The 18584-nt window shown below is 48.2% G+C and overlaps 1 protein-coding gene across 1 annotated transcript in view; it reads right to left on the reverse strand.

Annotated features, from left to right (window-relative positions):
• Positions 1 to 13347, reverse strand: part of TBC1D13 (TBC1 domain family member 13) — a 25603-nt gene extending 12256 nt beyond the window's left edge. The window contains exons 1-8 of the mRNA XM_015417192.1: positions 13323 to 13347; positions 12485 to 12525; positions 11756 to 11817; positions 6804 to 6903; positions 4493 to 4575; positions 3794 to 3953; positions 2769 to 2979; positions 518 to 681 (exon numbers count right to left, since the gene is read on the reverse strand). Of these exons, the coding sequence (XP_015272678.1) occupies positions 518 to 681; positions 2769 to 2979; positions 3794 to 3953; positions 4493 to 4575; positions 6804 to 6903; positions 11756 to 11817; positions 12485 to 12525; positions 13323 to 13347 (846 nt within the window). The remainder of the gene's footprint in view (positions 1 to 517; positions 682 to 2768; positions 2980 to 3793; positions 3954 to 4492; positions 4576 to 6803; positions 6904 to 11755; positions 11818 to 12484; positions 12526 to 13322) is intronic.
• Between the last annotated feature and the right edge of the window lie 5237 nt (positions 13348 to 18584).

Below are 18584 nucleotides of genomic sequence, written 5' to 3' on the forward strand. Positions count from 1 at the left end.
ATCATGCATGGGAAAGAGCAGGTAGAGAAAGAGGTACTTTTCTCCCTTTCTCACAATACAAGAACTCGTGGGCACTCCATGAAATTGCTGAGCGGTCGGGTTAGAACTAGATAAAAGGAAGTACTTCTTCACCCAAAGAGTGATTAACACATGGAATTCACTGCCACAGGAAGTGGTGGCGGCTACAAGCATGGACGGCTTCAAAAGGGAATTAGATAAGCATATGGAGCAGAGGTCCATCAGTGGCTATTAGCCACAAGGTATAGATAGGGGCTCTGGGGCAAGTGATGCTCTGTCCTCTTGGTGCTAGGGGGGTCAACAGTGGGAGGGCTTCTAATGTCCTGGCCCCACTGGTGGACCTCTTGATGGCACCTGGTATTTCTGGCCACTGTGTGACACAGAGTGTTGGACTGGATGGGCCTTTGGCCTGATCCAACATTAGCGTCTCTTGTGTTCTTATGTTCTTAACATCTGAAGCACGAAAGCCACTGAAATCGGTGCTGCCACAATTCCTTACCAATTTCATATAAAGCTCCATGTCTTTCTCTTTCAAAGTGGAGTAGACCTTCTCCATTTTGTAGGTGATGCCACACTGGGAGTCATCCAGGCTCTTGATGAAGTTGTCCCTGATCTCAGACATGAGGTTGGTGAAACAGAAGAAGGTGTCGGCCTCTGCGTGTTCTGTGCCGGAAACAAGAAAAGTGGTACCCTTTAACCTACAAGCAAAGACGTGGCTGACACGGCCTCTTCTGGACTTGACTCGCCTGGCCGTGCTAGTTCCATCCCACTACAACCTCCTTTCAGACTACTGCAATGTGTTCTAGGTGGGGCTGACCTTAATGAGAGTTTGGAAACTTCCTCCAGGGCAAAATGCAGCTGTTCGTTTCCAGATCGGGACAAACACCTCTGAACACATCATTTCCTATTCTAAAACTGTTTCATCGGTTGTTTGTTTCTGGGCTCAATTCAAGGTGCTGGTTATTACCTTTAAAAACCTTCGCAGCCTGGAACCTACATACCTGAAGGACTGGCTTCCCCTATACAATCTCACATGCTGCTTGACCTCCTCCAATCAGTTCCTGTTGCCTGTTCCAGCTGTTCTAGAGATGCAGGGCTCATTTCCTGCAGGAGTGCACAGGAGCAGAGCTCTGGCAGTAAGGAGCCCAGGGGGCGGGCCCATGCAACAAGCCCCGCCCCCTGCTCCCAGCAGCCCTCAGTTGGGCCATGAGGAGCAAGAAGCAGACAGGTAAGTTGCAGAGCCCCCCCCCCTTCAGGTACAAGCTCTCCCTCCTCTGTGTGGGCAGATCTGTGCGTGTGTGTGTCCCCCATAGCTAGCAATCCAAAAAAGTCCAGGGGCACCTTTAAGACCAAGTTTTATTCAGGTACAAGCTCTCCCTCCTCTGTGTGGGCAGATCTGTGCGTGTGTGTGTCCCCCATAGCTAGCAATCCAAAAAAGTCCAGGGGCACCTTTAAGACCAAGTTTTATTCAGGTACAAGCTCTCCCTCCTTTGTGAGGACAGATCTGCACATTCCCCCTCCCCCCAATAGCTAGGTATCCAAAACAGTCCCAGTGGAGCCTGAGCAGTGGGTGTTGCCTTCTGACACACTTCCGGTGATGTCAGGGGGTGTGGCATATGCAGATAAGTTATGCTAATGAGCTCCTGTACCTCTTTTTCTACAAAATGACCCCTGCAGAGATGCATTCATTGGGAGCCTTTGTGCTTTCTTATTCTTACATGCCCAAACTAATGCTGATTGCCACTTTGGGATCAGGAAGGAATTTTCCTCCAGGCCAGATTGGCCCCAGGGATCCTGGAGGTTTTCTGCCTTCCCCTGGGCATAGAACAGAGGTCACTGGGGGAGGGGGAAGGGAATTGTGAGTTTTGTGCATTGTGCAGGAGCTTGGACTAGGCGACCCTTGATGTCCCTTTCAGTTCTGTGTTTCTATGGGCTCGCTTGGCTGCAGCACTGATTCGGTGGCCCAACTGCCAGAGAAAGGGGGTGGGGGGGAGAGACAGCTTTTACCAGCATTCAGAAAGGTCTGAGAGACGGTTCTTTTCCCTAGTGCTTTTTACTGAAAGCGGTGGAGAGTTGTAGTTTATTGTTCTGCTGCTATGCAAATATTATACACTAGAAATAAGGCCCGTTGTGGAAATAAATACAACGGGATCTAGAAAGAGGCTCTGGGAGAGTGCTCTGGCTTTGGGCAAACAGTGTCAGTCTGCTTTTAAAACATGAACCTGGGACCTGCACACCACCAGAATACAGCAGGTTCCATATGCAACTGACATTTCAACTGCCTTGCGGGGGGGGGGGAGTTTGAGGTGTGGAATGGAGTGAAGTCCAATCAGCTTCCATATGCAAAAGACCAGGTTGTCGCAGCAGTTGTGGTGTGGGCGGGACCCGGGCTTTGCCTTCTGATTGGTGGCGATATATGCTGAGGAGCAGTGCCATCAGCCATACACTAAGGGAGTGCATTTTAGAATTAGAACTTTGGCACCCACTATTCAATTATATATAAGGAGAGATGGAATTACAATTTGTAGGCATAAGTATGTTCATCTGTGTTTTCCAGGCTGTTTTTAATTTTGCATTGCTTTAATCTTTATGCCCTGAAGGTGGGTATATTTCTTTCACCTCCAGCCTATTTGGAGGAAAGATAGATAAAGGTGTCTTAATAAATAACATTTTATGAATAAAAGGACACTGTCAGTTTTCATGTACAAGCGCCCCAACCAAAGAACGTGCCGAGCAGCTGGTCCTCTTACCTTTCCAGTCACTGTTGGAGTCGGTAGCGAAAGTGTAGTAAAGAGGCCCTACTATTTCATTCATCCCTTGGACATAGGCTATCCCTGGATTCAGCTTAGCGTAGATGAACAGGATTCGCTCCACCACTTCCCAGTGAGCCTCACAGCCATTGGGCAGAACTTCATACTCACTCAGCGAATGAGGGGCTGATGTTTTATGAGGTGAACTCACCTAGGAAAGCAAGGGGGGAGAGGAGAGGAGAGAAACTTTAAGCTGCAGTAAGTCTGCAAGATTTTAGGTTGTCTTTACACTGCTTTGTGCTTTCACGTAACAATAAACGTGTTAATTTTTTTAAAATGTTACAGGACTGTGTTGGTTACGCTAAGGGAAGCATGCCTATGCCTCTTAAAGAGACAGAGAACCATTTCTCAGTCTGGCATGTTTGACAGATGTAGCCTACAGAACCGTAACAGATGCGTTGTTGAGAAGGTACTTTCTGTGCGTTTGAGATAGCAAGGACACCAGTGTTCCCTCTAAGCTGAGTTAGTGTGAGCTAGCTCACACTAACTCAGCTTAGAGGGAACATTGAAGGAGACACATGCATGCCATTCCCCTGCTGCCCAAGAGGAAATAAAGCAGAGCACAGATTTCTCAAAGCAAACAATAAGCATCCCCTCCCCCCCCAGGCTGATTTCAGCATCTCCCATGCTTCTCATCTAAAAATAGACTGAACATTTACATTTCTGCTTTGCATTTCACTTAAACCCCGCCCCAACTTTGCTTTTCCACATAAAAAAAAGCACACCTCTCAGAAGACTCAGCTTCATATATATTTGCATACCCAAATTTGGACATAACTTTGCCTAGCATCCCTCCCCCCCAGAGGGGGCCTTTGCAGAGAAGTCTCTCAGCTCTGGGGTAATGAAGAGTAACTGTACAAGAAGGAAGTCAGCCACCCAGCACCGCCTTGCCAGTTTCCTAACAGAAATCTCTTTGCTCCTTCATCCACCTTACCACCGCAGGGGTGTCTGAAGCGACTTCTTACATTGGTGACGCCGCTCCGGTTTCGTGCCACTGTCTGTGACTTGAGTGTGGTCTGCTCCACTCGCTTGCGAAGGGTCTCAAACTCATTCTGGGGGTCCAGGATCAACAGGCAAGGGTATTCAGTCGGGCGCTGGAAGAATGCCATATCAGGGTATAGCCTCCTGGATAGGCAAGAGAACATTTTTTTAAAAAAAAAGAGTGGATGCTAGAGCTAGAGTGCTCAGTAAAAGGTAAAGGTAAAGGTTCCCTTGCTCGAAAGCCAGTCGAATCCGACTCTAGGGTTGCGGTGCTCATCTCCGTCTCAAAGCCAAAGAGCCAGCACTGTCCGAAGACGCTTCCGTGGTCATGTGGCCGGCATGACTAAACACCAAGGCGCACGGAACGCTGTTACCTTCCCACCAAAGTGGTCCCTATTTATCTACTTGCAATTTCTTGCTTTCGAACTGCTAGGTTGGCAGGAGCCGGAACGAGAGACGGGAGCTCACTCTGTCATGCGGCAACTCGGGTCTCGAACTGCTGAACTACCGACCTTCCACAGCCTGCAGTTCAGCGTCTTAACCACTTGAGCCACTGCAGCTCCTTAGAGTGCTCAGTAGAGCTGGCTAAACCAGACAAATTCTGACTGGGATCCGATATTCAGAAGCCCCACGTGTGTGGCAGGCAAGCCCCCCAGTGCCTCCCCAGTCTTGTTCGCGCACACCTGACATCCTTGTCTATCTGCAGCAGCACTTCGTTGTCCTTGAAGTAAGTGTTCCACCGGCTGTCTGGATTTGGGTTCAGCGGCTGCACGGGAGTATTTCAAACACAGGCAAAACACAGAAAAGATGGTCACATGAAGCTGCCTTGCGCTGAATCAGATCCTTGGTCCCCCAAAGTCGGTATTGCCCTGACAGCAAGAAAGCCTTCGACAGCTCAAAGCACATCACGCATCCCCACCACTCCCGGGAACGCTTCCATGAATGTGGATCTGTCACCAGCTCAATACCAATATTGTCGCAGCCCCTCAGGAGCTGTTCTGTTGGCCATGCAGGTGGGCAAGATGCTCCAAGCTGTATCCAGGTGGCAAGATACTCCCAGCTTCCGCTCTCATGACGTTAGCTCATTCCCCCCCCCCCTCACAAGACCCCACAGATTAGAGGGAACGTTGATCCCCACCACTCCCAGGAATGCTTCCATGAATGTGGATCTGTCACCGGCTCAATACCAATATTGTCGCAGCCCCTCAGGAGCTGCTCTGTTGGTCATGCAGGTGGGCAAGATGCTCCAAGCTGTATCCAGGTGGCAAGATACTCCCAGCTTCCGCTCTCATGACGTTAGCTCATTCCCCCCCCCCTTTTTACAACAGCCCTGTGAGATAGGTTAGGCAAAGACACAGTGGCTGACCCAAGGAAATCTGAACCCAGGTGAATCTGAGAAGGAATCTGAACCCAGCCTTTCCCCTCTTCATCATTCCCTTGGCTCTCTCTGTGGAAGAAATTTTTGACTATGTGAACCATCCCCAAAATGAGATGCCAAAAGGTGTTGTTGTATTTTTTTAAAAAGTATGATCCTACCCTAGTACTGGGCCCAACACACACCTGCTACAGTCCTTGCAGTACTCTCCAAAAGCAGGCAACAGTTAATGACAAACCAGTAACAAGGGAAGCAGAAATGCAGCCAATTAAAATTATTTCAGGGACCGGCTTTGTTGGAAAGACCTAGTTAAGGAATGGGAAGCAAAGGAAGAACAGGACTGGCAAACGAGAGATGGGGAGGCAGCCCTGGGAATAGGAGAAGGCACACGGGCAGGAGTGGGCCAATGGGGAGACACAGCTACACAAACAAAGACAACGGGGAGACACTGATTCTCTGCAGTGCAGAGTCCAGTTTCTGGAAGCACCTTCTGAAAGCAACGAGGAGCTACTGAAGCCCAGGCAACCTTCCCATGACACAAAGGCTCATGGAAGCCATAAGAAGGGGCAAGAGAGAAGACAGACAGGACTGCTCCATATCCTTATCAGCACCAGTTGAAGAGGAGGAGGAGAAGGAGAGGAGATTGGATTTATACCCCGCCCTTCACTTGGAGTCTCAGAGCGGCTTACAAACTCCTTTCCCTTCCCCTCCCCACAACAGACACCCTGTGAGGTGGGTGGGGCTGAGAGAACTCTGACACAAACTGCTCTTTTTCAAGGACAGCTGTGCCAGAGCTTGTGACTGACCCAAGGTCACATCAGCAGGTGCAAGTGGAGGAGGGGGGGATCAAACCCGGTTCTCCCAGATTAGAGTCCGCACACTTAACCACGACACCAAACTGGCTCTCAGTTTGAAGACATCTCAGTCAGCATGTGCTGGGCAAGGTTCCCGCCTGAGACCCTAGACGGCCATCTGGAGGAGACAGCAATGGTCTACATGGACAGGATGAAGAAGAAGAAGAAGAAGAAGAGATTGGATTTATACCCCGCCCTTCACTTGGAGTCTCAGAGCGGCTTACAAACTCCTTTCCCTTCCCCTCCCCACAACAGACACCCTGTGAGGTGGGTGGGGCTGAGAGAGCTCTTGACAGAAACTGCACTTTTCCAAGGACAGCTGTGCCAGAGCTTGTGACTGACCCAATGTCATATCAGCAGGTGCAAGTGGAGGAGTGGGGAATCAAACCTCGTTCTCCCGGATTAGAGTCCACACACTTAACCACTACACCAAACTGGCTCTTGTGACTGGATAAGGCAGCCACAGCTAAAACATTCTTCCAAATGAAACTAGAGGGCATTAAATAATTAGATTTCAGTCTGAGACGTATGCTTTGCACAAACATAACCATAGAAATAGCCATGTAGTCAATTCTGTACTGCTTTAACAATTCCCCAAGACAAAAAAATTAAATAAAATACAAACAACATTTGGTCCTCTAATCCCCTCCCAGAGTAAAGAGAAGACAAAGCATCCCATAGGCTCCCACAGACGGCCGTATCAGTATCACAGAACTGTACAGTTTAGCCCTAATGTTTACTACAGTTAATGGGGGCATAACTTACGTGGTCTTCTAAGGTTACATCTTCCCTGGAGACCCCAAGGTTGGCTTTGGCTATCCCAGGCTGTATAATCATTTCCTTCAAGAATTGGGCATACAAATCTCTTTAAAGAGAAAAATAGAAAGCAGAAGACATAAAGCAGATTTTAATCCGGTATCATCAGTTCTCTCCGTGTCATTATGCCAAGCACAAAACGGTTCAGTCTTGAGCACTAACTGAAATGGTTTACTACTGTAACATACTCAGTGCTGTTTAAATGGCAGAGACGCTCAATGAAGCAGTGTGCCATGTTGGAAGTGAGATGGCCAATGCACCAATATAAACTGGTGACTATTTTTCCAGACAAATTCCAAATTCTGGGTATCTTCTCTCTCTCTCTCTCTCTCTTTTTGGTTTATCAATACCTAAATTATTTGGGCCATACATGCTCAAACTGCCTCTTCCTTTCTGCCCTATTATATCACCTCTTTACAATGCTGCATCCTCTAAGTGAGAATGCAAAGAGAGGCCTTCTCATCACTTGTACAGTTATGGAGCACAGAGGCTGAAAGGCTGTGCCAAAGTGCAGTCCTAGTAGCACAGTGCACACCTCTCATCCAATGCTCCCTCTAAGCTGTGGAGTCTGTCGAGCAAAAATTCTACTTTGTGAGCTACTGGTAATAACGTTGTGAGCAAGCGATTCGGCTGCTGCATAAATTAGTTCGCTCTGGAGCCATCCTTCCTGAGCTAAGACAAAAGCCTGTGAGCTGGAGGCTAAAAACCTGTGAACTAGCTCACACTAACTCAGCTTAGAGGGAACACTGCAGTCTCATCTGGGATGGAATTTGGTGGCCGCAATTCCAAATGCCCGGAGCAACTGTATTGCCTTCGCTTTAGATCCGTCAGCTTAGAGGGAACACTGCATCTCATCTGGGTTGGAATTTGGTGGCCGCAATTCCAAAGGCCTGGAGCAACTATATTGCCTTCGCTTTAGATCCATTTATTTTGCACAAAGCCATTTACTCTCTTCTCTAGAAGCCACCTATGTTAATCCATCCACAATCACCCTAAATACTTAGCAGCATTAACTGACTTCCGTGTCCTTCCTAGAACTGCTTTAACTGCCAAAAGGCGGTCAGCAGCCACTCCAAAGCTCTTCATTAGCAGAAACACAAAACTGCCTGTACTACAGCTAAGACAGATTCCTCAGAGATAGCACATATGCAGCCTGGCCTTAGAAACAGGTATTAAGAACTACCCCTACAATATAACCGTTCGATTTAGACCCTGCCAATTACCACCCAGTCTCGAATCTTTTGTTTCTGGGCAAGGTAACTGAGAGAGCGGTGGTGAAAACAGCTACAGAGCTTCCTGGAGGACACTGAGGCCTTGGACCCATCCCAGTCTGGCTTCCGCCCATGGGACAGAGACAGTGGTGGCCACACTCACGGACAACCTTTGGAGACAGCGGGATCCGGGCAGATCTGACAGCAGCGGTCAACACAGTCGGCCATGACCTGTTGACCCACCGCCTGCCAACATAGGAGTTCTTGGGGTGTCCTTGAAGAGGCTGACTTCATTCCTCCATGGTCAGGGACAGAGGGTGGTGTTTGGAGAGAAGGTATCACCCCGATACCCCCTAGTGCGTGGGGTCCTTTCTTCAATGTTATTTAACATCGATATGCACCCCCTTGCCCAGCTGGCATGGGGTTTCGGGCTGGGTTGCCACCAGTCCAATCTCTTCTTCTTCTTCTTCTGCCCATGGGAAAGAGACAGTGGTGGCCACCTTCAAGGACAACCTTTGGAGACAGCGGGATCCAGGCAGATCTGACAGCAGCGGTCAACACAGTCAGCCATGACCTGTTGACCCACCGCCTGCCAACATAGGATTTCTTGGGGTGTCCTTGAAGAGGCTGACTTCATTCCTCCATGGTCAGGGAGAGAGGGTGGTGTTTGGAGAGAAGGTATCACCCCGATACCCCCTAGTGCGTGGGGTCCTTTCTTCAATGTTATTTAACATCGATATGCACCCCCTTGCCCAGCTGGCATGGGGTTTCGGGCTGGGTTGCCACCAGTACGCTGATGGCACCCAGCTGTATCTGTTGATGGATGGCCAACCGGCCAAGGGGCCAGAGGCCATAGCTGGGTGGTCGAAGCAGAGCCGGCGGAAATTGAATCCTTCAAAGACGGAGGTTCTGTGGCTTGGGGGGGGGGAGGTGCTACAGGATTGGGGTGTCAACCTTTGACGGTGTTCCTCTAACAATGGTACCAACTGCCAGGAGCCTGGGTGCGTTTCTGGACGCCTCCCTATCTATGGAACCACAGGTCACAAGTGTTGCCAGACTGGCGTTCCTCCAGCTGTGCCAGATCAGGCAACCGGCCCCCTTCCTGGCTCACCCTTAGCCACAGTCATCCATACAATGGTCGCCCCCAGACTAGACTACTGTAATAGACTCTACACAGGGCAGCCCTTGAGTCTGATCCAGAAATTACACCTTCTCCAGAACACAGCAGCACAGGTTCTTACTGGGGCCCCATCAACAGCACATATTCAACCAGTGCTTTGACAGCTGCGCTGGCTTCAAGTCAAGTACTGGATCAGGCTCAAGGTTTTGGTACTGACTTTCAAGGCCCTAAATGGTTTGGGACCAGTGTATGTAAGGGACCACCTCTCCCAGTATACCCCTTGAAGAGCATTACACTTCGGAGATAAGAACTTCCTGGTGGCCCCTGTCCTCGACCAGAGCCAGGGCTTTTTTGGCGCTGGCCTGGAGGAACTCTCTGCCCAATGACATCCATGTCCTGCGTGACCTAAAACAATTCAGCAGGGCCTGTAAGACACAGATGTTCCGCCAGGCCTGGCCTCCCCGTCGCCTCCCCCAAGGAGGATGCATAATGTCTAACGCCACCTAAGTTCTTTTATTACAGTTGGTTTACTGTTTTAAAATTTTAATCTGTATGTATGTATTTATTGTATTTATTAGAATTGTATTTATAAATTGTTGTTAACCACCCTGAGCCCCATTGGGGGAAAAAGAAGATGAGACTGGATTTATACCCCACCCTTCACTAACCAAGGGAATCTCAGAGCGGCTTACAAACTCCTTCCCCCCCCCCCCCAAACAGCAGACCCCCTGTGAGGTAGGTGGGGCTGAGAGAGCTCTGACAGAAACGGCTCTTTTTCAAGGACAGCTCTTAGTGGAACTACGGCTTGCCCAAGGTCATCCAGCAGGTGCAAGTGGAGGAATGAGGAATCAAAACCAGTTCTCCCAGATTAGAGTCTGGGCACTTAACCACTACACCAAACTGGTGGTATATAAATCGAATGAATGAATGAATGAAGTCCAGGGGCACCTGAGAGCCCAACGAGAGTTTCAGGATGTAAGCTTTTTGAGAGTCAAAACTCCCCTACTCAGACTTAGTACAACAGAAGCAGAGTTCTGTTCTACTCGTGTCTGACAAAAGGAGCGTTTCATTCTCAAAAGCTGACACCCTGAAACTCTCAGTTGGGCTCTCAGGCACCCCTGGACTTGAATCTAACTGCTCTACTGCAGACCAACACGGCTACCCTCTGAAACGACCAACAATATAAATTCATCTCGGAGGCGAGACGGGGTGCCATTAGACTGACGCATCCACATCACCTTTCTTCACAGAACTGGGAACTCAAAGCAGCCTGCCCAAGCCTATGAGCCAACAACTCGGGAGCAATGTTCCCTCTAAGCTGCGGAGTCTTGTGAGCAAAAATTCTACTTTGTGAGTGACTGGCATTAAAGTTGTGAGTGAGCAATTTGCCTGCTGCATAAATTAGCTTGCTCTGGAGCCATGTTTCCTGAGCTAAGACAAAAATGTGTGAGCCGGAGGCTAAAAAACTGTGAGCTAGCTCACACTAACTCAGCTTAGATGGAACAGTGAGTCGGGAGGTGGCGGATGCTCCTTCGCTGGACGTTTTCAAGCGGAGGCTGGACGACCACCTTTCGGGTATGTTGTAGGGCTCTCTTTCGGCTATGCTCCTGCAGAGTGCAGGGGGCTGGACTAGATGACCTGCAAGGTCCCTTCTAACACAACACAACCCAATACCAGTAAGAAACGAAAACCACCCACAAAGTTTGGCATGCTGACAGGCATTGAGTCCTCCAGCCTTCTCTCCTTTTTGGACAACGTTTTGGGCCAGATCCATCAGCCCCCAAAAGAGCACCTGCCAGTATGTTCAAAGGAGGGGCGAGCGATGCTCACTGTGGTGTGCAAACAACAGGCCGCTTTATTTTCAGATACACTGACCCTGTGGCAGACTTAGTGCTGTTCTTGCTGGCATGACGCAAGTCAGGCCCACAGGCCAAGAGCCCTTCTGCTCACCCCTTGGCTTTTTTCAGAAGTACCAGCACAATTTCCCCCACCTGATGCTTCCTCTCTGTCCTCCTCTACCATTTCCTCTCCAGTCCTGCGGCATCCTGTGCAGCTACAGCAAAGTTGCATTTAGGACTACAAGTTGTTCTTCCAAGAGCTTCTGCGGCCTAGTGCACTGCAGCTGGCTCAGGGTGGACTCCTACACTCAGGGAAAACATCTGGACTTCAAACTTGCATCGTCATGCAGTGCCCAATGTCACTCAAAAATGCTAAAAAATGACCTTTCCTTCTAACTACCTTTATGTGAACTTTTGTTTAAGGTTTCCTTATGCCACACCACCTGATTCTTTTAAAACATTGCTAAAATTAAGCCTGAAGTACACACAGTTATTTTCATTTCACTAACAGATTAAACATTAAAGAATCAACTAGAAAATCTAAAAGACGCCCTAAAAAAGAGTTTACCTGATACCGTGCTGCTCAACTTTGGAGGCTAAGGACAAAATTAACACTACGGTCGTGCCTGGATCAGGGAGCCAATGTGCTATCCTCATTGTCGGGCTCCAAGAAGAGAAGTTGGTGAGCTGTACACAAGAAGAGAATGGAGGCTAGAGAAAACATTAACTCACCTCTGTTTCTTCAGTAGGGAACTCCATAAGGCCCTCTCCACAGGTAGGTAGTTCAAGAGGATCTGTGCAGGGAGAACCACGCACATAAGGGCTACATTCAGCTGTCACAATAAATCTTGGATTGTACAACTTAGCTTACTGTAACAATTATGCATAACAAAGCATGATTTCTATGGAAACCCTAGTATTCCTGCTTCTTGCCTCTCTCCTGCCTTCCAGCAGGGAAGATCTTTGCTACACCTCTGCGTCTGTGGCCAACAAACTGCAGCTCATGATTGAGACATCACAGCAAACTGCAACCAGTAGAAACGGGTTAGCATTCCAGCTACAAACCCTAGCGTGAAACCCTGGTTTGGTGCCAACCAACAACCCCCACTTAGTTGGACTATCAACATTCAGATATCATGAAGTACCTCAACATTTGATCAGACCCCAGTTTATAAACCATGGCTTACTGGGAAATTTGAACGCAGTCACATTCTTCAGAAAAATGCTGAAGAGCAACAAATCATACAGCTACGTGAAAATTCTAGATATCCAAGCTGTATGCCATTCAGGAAAGGCACTCTTCTTATAGCCCCATCTATAAAGTGTCCCCCCCCCCGCCCCGGAGGATTACCTCAGAGCATCCTAAAGCATTTAGAAATAAAATTTTAAAAACCCCACCCCCATCACCAAGACTTCACCAAATACAAAGAGGGACAAAGCAAGGCCCCTACTAAGACCCACCTTCCAGCAGAGACAGCGCAGCCCACCTTCAAAAGGAATCCCTGCAATATAAAAGAAATGGCATCCATTAGGGACGGATATACCTTGGCTTTTCACACTACTGTGCTATTACTGTCATTACTAGTAGGGATGAAAAGTTTCAGTAGGTGGCAGTCCATTCAGAGGGAGGTTCTGACAATAATCTGTTGGTATGCTTAGCAACTGAAAAAAAATATACTTACCTCACAATTAAGTGGGGAGCAGAAGAAATGCAAAGCTCACGCAAGAGGGACTGTTGTTAACAGTAACACATTTCTATTCTGAATTCAGTTGCAGGGTACTGCAATTTAATGCAGATTTTTGCAAAGAACTGGGTGTCAGAATGGCTAAGAAAATGAATTGTCAGGTCCCTGTTTCAAACATGGACTGTTCCACGAATCCACAAGGTACCAATAGGGGACTGTCTACAAGTATACGTTCCTGCTCAGGAATTAAGATCACAGGGGAAAGCCCTCTTGACTGCCCCATAAATCAACGAAGCTCCTTTGATGGGTAGGCGGGAGGGGGCCTTTTCAGTGGTGGCCCACAACTGTGGAATGATTCCCCAGGGAGGTGTGCCTAGCCCCCCCACACACACACACTTTTAACCTTTAGGAGGCAGCTGAAGATTGTGTTATTTAGGACTGCATTTGATTAAGGAAGTCCTAAATAGTGACTTTAAATTTCAGTTCTATGTGACCAATTTCCCACTAGCTGCTGCTCCGTCCTCGCTCTTCCTTTCCCTTCAATTCTGTGTGTCAATTTCCCCCCAATTCTATGTGTCAATTTCCCACTACTTGCTGCGCATCCGCAGCTTTACCCGATTTCCCCTGCGTCCTCTCCATCCTGTTTTTTGAGGATCGAAAAGATGTGGGGGAAATCGGGTGAAGCTGCGGGGCAAAATGCGGCCGCACAACAAGCGGTGGGAAACTGACACAGAGAATCAGGGAAAGGAAGAGCGAGGACGGAGCAGCGGCTAGTGGGAAATCGGTGCGTATCTATGCACTTCATTTTACATGTTTTATCTATGCTGTAAGCCGACCTGAGCTCCAAAAGGAATAAAGGAGGCTAATAAATGCTTTATATAAATAGTCAATTAAGTGGCCTTAGGCAAACCGCAATCTGAGTCTCAACCCTTCCACCTGCAATATGCGGATAATACTATGCTGTTTTACGGGTTTGTGGTGGTGGTTGGATTTATACCCTGCCCTTCACTGTCCAAAGGAGTCTCAGAGCAGCTTACAATCTCCTTTCCCCTCCCCTCCCCACAACAGACACCCGGTGAGGTAGGTGGGGCTGAGAGAGCTCTGGCAGAAACTGTTCTTTTTCAAGAACAGCTCTTGTCAGAACTCTGGCTTGCCCGAGGTCATCCAGCCAGGTGCAAGTGGAGGAGTGGGGAATCGAACCCGGTTCTCCCAGATTAGAGTCCGTGTACTCCACCACGACACCAAACTGGCTCTCTTAACAGAAGAGAGACACTGGACTGGACCCAGCCTGAGGTGTATGAAGTGCTCTGACATCTGGAAGGTAAAGGTTACAGTTATGATCAAAACAGAGGGTACCCTAAGCTCCTTGGTAGAAGGGAAAACTGAAAATATTATAAATTGCTTATTATAAGAGAAGGTTTGAGCCAGAGAGCATCATTATTAATAATAATTTATATACACGTGTTGCGTTTTTAAGGGATTTAAGGCAGTATACATAGATGTCTCCCTTTTTTATTGTCATAGAAACTTTTTAAGGTAGCTTATGCTGAAAGTGATTGGCCTCAGGGCAGCCAGTCGGCTTCATGGATGAACGGGGCTGTAAAACAACTGGTCTGAGTCCAGCAGTCTAGTCATGTCGCCACACTGGCTTGCTCTTAGATACGAACTCAGTAGGAGAAGGAACATGCCCACTTCTACAAAGAGCACGGAAAAGCAGAGATCAGATTTGGTGCAAGGGCTTAAGTCCGTAAAAAGTTTGTAAGTTAAATATTTATAGAATTAGTAACTCAGTGATAGCAAGGACAGCCTTTGAAGGATTTTGGCACCTTGCACAGATTATTTCAAGATTCCCTGTTAACTCTCTGCTAAGTGTGTGTTGGGGGAGGAGAAGGTTTTATTATAAGAGAAGGTTTTTATTATTAATAATAATAATTTATATACACGTGTTGTGTTTTTAAGGGATTTAAGGCAGTATACATAGATGTCTCCCTTTTTTTATTTTCATAGAAACTTTTTAAGGTAGCTTATGCTGAAAGTGATTGGCCTCAGGGCAGCCAGTCGGCTACATGGATGAATGGGGCTGTAAAACAACTGGTCTGAGTCCAGCAGTCTAGTCATGTCGCCACACTGGCTTGCTCTTAGATACGAACTCAGTAGGAGAAGGAACATGCCCACTTCTACAAAGAGCACGGAAAAGCAGAGATCAGATTTGGTGCAAGGGCTTAAGTCCGTAAAAAGTTTGTAAGTTAAATATTTATAGAATTAGTAACTCAGTGATAGCAAGGACAGCCTTTGAAGGATTTTGGCACCTTGCACAGATTATTTCAAGATTCCCTGTTAACTCTCTGCTAAGTGTGTGTTGGGGGAGGGGGGGTAAGTATAACAGTTGTTAATGAGGTCAATATCTAAACATTTACGACTTGCAGCAGTTTTTAGAACAAGGTGACCAAAGTATTTAGCTAGTTTATAATTCTCTTCTCAAAATACATTATATTCACAATGTAATTAGGCAAAGGCTTTGAGAAAAGACTGGTATTTTATCTTTTAAAAGTAAATGGTGGCTCATGAGGAGGAAGAAAAAATAGTATGGGGACAGAGATCAATCCCTGGCTGCTGACGTGACGGCCAAATACATATCCAGTATGACTTAAAAAAAAAAAAAAGCTTGCCAAACCAAGCTATTTCATAACAAGAACTGGAAAACAGTTTGGTTTATTCCAAACCCAGCTTGTACCACAATGAATGGTCCAAGCAACAACAGGCCCAGTGTTCCCTCTAAGCTGAGTTAGTGTGAGCTAGCTCACAGTTTTTTAGCCTCTGGCTCACACATTTTTGTCTTCACTCAGGGAGGAGGATACAGATTTTTAGCCTCCGGCTCACAGATTTTTGCCTTCGCTCAGGAAAGATGGCTCCAGAGCAAACTAATTGATGCAGTTGCCAAATCGCTCGCTCAGAACTCTAATGCCAGTAGCTCACAAAGTAGAATTTTTGCTCACAAGACTCCACAGCTTAGAGAGAGAGCACTGGTCAGACCCCTGCATTTCACCTGGTGAATCTTTCCCACTCATCTGGTTTGGTAACGGCAACAACAATAAGGGCCTGTCTCCCTGGCATCTGCTGTGGAACGCTGCTACACTGATATTCCAGGTGCATCTTTTCAATGCATGCCAGGCACCTTGTTCATTTATACATTTAATCTATACCAGCCTGTCTTTCTTCTGAATGGGGATCCAAAGCCGCTTACATTGTTCTCCTCTTTTCCATTTTATCCTCACAAAAACCCTGAGAGGTAGGTTAGGCTGAGTCATAAGAACATAAGAGATGCCAATGTTGGATCAGGCCAAAGGCCCATCCAGTCCAACACTCTGTATCACACAGTGGCCAGAAATACCAGTGCCACCAGGAGGTCCACTAGTGGGGCCAGGACATTAGAAGCCCTCCCACTGTTGACCCCCCCAAGCACCAAGATGACAGAGCATCACTTGCCCCGGAGCCCCTATCTATACCTTGTGGCTAATAGCCACCGATGAGCCTCTGCTCCATATCCTTATCTAATTCCCCTTTGAAGCCGTCCATGCTTGTAGCCGCCACCACTTCCTGTGGCAGTGAATTCCAAGTGAATTCCAGATGAGTTGTTGACTAGCCCAAGGTTACATAGCAAGGCCGCAAGGCAGATGTGGTGGGGATCTGAACCTGCCTCTCCTGGATCCTAGCTAGGGTTGCCATTCCCCCGCCAGGGGCGGGGAGTTTGCCCACTTTCAGGGCCCCCGATCCACCAGCCCGGATCTGGCCGGTGGGGGGAACCCCATCCCCAAAGTGCCACATTCGCACCAACTTGTCCGGCACAATGACATCACCCAGAGGTGACATCGTCATGCAGGGCACGTTGCAGGGTGGACGCTTTATTTTACAAGAATAAAAACCCTCTATGGTTATCATACAGTTTTTCCTCGAATGATGACGTCACTTCTGGGTAATGTCACCGCGGTGCGTGCGCTTTGCACGTGCGCCAAAGCACTCCCAAAGAGAGGGACCCCCCCCCCCCACCGGCAGCCAGGTAAGACCTGGCAACCCTAACCCATTAACCACTATATTAGAAAGAAGTAGAAAAGAGGAAGAGCACCTTAAAGACTAATAAAATTTGTGGCAGGGGAGGAGCTTTTGTGAGGCACTGCTCACTTCTTCAGATACTTTAAGAAAGTAGTTTCTTAGTACCTGGTAGCCAAATCCATGTTACAGCAGGAACTAGGGGAGGAGGAAGTTCCCCTTCCCTGCCACCACCGCCCCTGCTGTAGCAGCGGGCTGCTGAAGCCCACCCAACAGGTGGGAGAGCAGAAGTGGGAAGTTCCGCAGACTGGGTTGCAACAGAGTGTCAGACCCCACAGCAGGCAATGAAGTACACACTTGCAGGAAGGTTTTACTTTATTGAAGCCATGAAGTACTTAGAACAGATTCTCTGTTCAGAATAACGAAACGTGCGTTGCAAGGTATGATAAAGCAGGTTCAAAATATCCTTAGCCAATAATTGCGGTTCCCGCGCGCTCCCCAATACTCAGTTCGCGCCCAAACCCCTGAGAAGCAACAGTTCCTAAAAGATAAACAATTCTACTATTCCCACGCTGTTGCTCATTATAATGAAAGCAAAGCAATCTGTACTCTTCCACCTGTGACCTTGGCAAGATAGCATTACATCAAAGCGAGACTAGTGTTCATAGAAAGGAATGCATACGGAAGGGGAAGATGTTTGCATGAGAGGCTATGACCGTATGCGCATGACAGGCCAAGCATATGGAGCAGGGGGGGTTAACAGACATGCTATGTACATAGGAAAGAACCATTGGCAGCTTGCTGACACAGAGCTGGAGGGAGCCCCTCTTCGGTCAGAGGGCTCCCACTGGAGTGAAAACAAGCACGGAAAGGTATGTTGCACAACAAGAACCAGCAGTATTTCAGTAGAATCTGCCTGTGTCTTTACAGGGTCCACTCCTTATTCAAGAGGTCTACAAAACTCACCCCTCCCTTTTCTATAAGAGAGCACGTTTCAGAAATGTATTAAGTGATTCGTTTTCTAGCTTTCTTCAGGGAACAGCCTCTGCATGTGCTTGTCTGACATGAAACGCCTGCATGCTGGCCTTAGAATTCTCCGCATGCAGGAACAGGCCATGGCCTATGGGATCTTATTCTCATATGAACTCAGCCAAGCACACACGCACATGTCTGGGGGAGGGAAGAAGACCCACAGTATTGTATGTTGCATATTTGGAGGAGGGAGGGAGGTCACAAATGCGGCCAGGCTGGTGCCCTTCCATCTACGCCAAGTGAGGCAACTAGCCCCTTTCCTGTTGCGCCCTGACCTAGCCACACTAATCCATGCAACAGTCACCTCCAGGCTAGACTACTGTAACTCGATCTACACTGGCCTGCCCTTGAGACTGACCCGGAAATTCCAACTGGGCCAGAATGCGGTGGCATGACTCCTGACGGGAACATCATGGATGGCACATGTTCCACCTGTGCTGCGCCAGCTGCGCTGGCTTCCAGTGGAGTACCAAGACAGGTTCAAGGTTTGGGTGCTGACCTTTAAGGCCGTGAGCAGCCAGGGACCCGCGTATCTCCGGGACCACCTCCTCTGGTATGTCCCCCAAAGAGCGTTACGCTCTGCTGAGAATAATCTGCTGGTGATCCCTGGCCCCAGTGGTATCTGGCTGTCCTTGACCAGAGACAGGGCTTCTTCGGCCCTGGCTCCAACCTGGTGAAACTCTCTGCCAAATAACATCGGAGCCCCGCGGGATTTAATGTAATTCTGCAGGGCCTGCAAGGCAGAGATGTTTTGCCAGGCTTTTGGCGGAGGACAGCGACGGGCTCTAACATGACTG

This window comes from Gekko japonicus, unplaced genomic scaffold (assembly GCF_001447785.1).
Source record: "Gekko japonicus isolate JY-2015 unplaced genomic scaffold, Gekko_japonicus_V1.1 scaffold3465, whole genome shotgun sequence".
NCBI lineage: Eukaryota > Metazoa > Chordata > Lepidosauria > Squamata > Gekkonidae > Gekko > Gekko japonicus.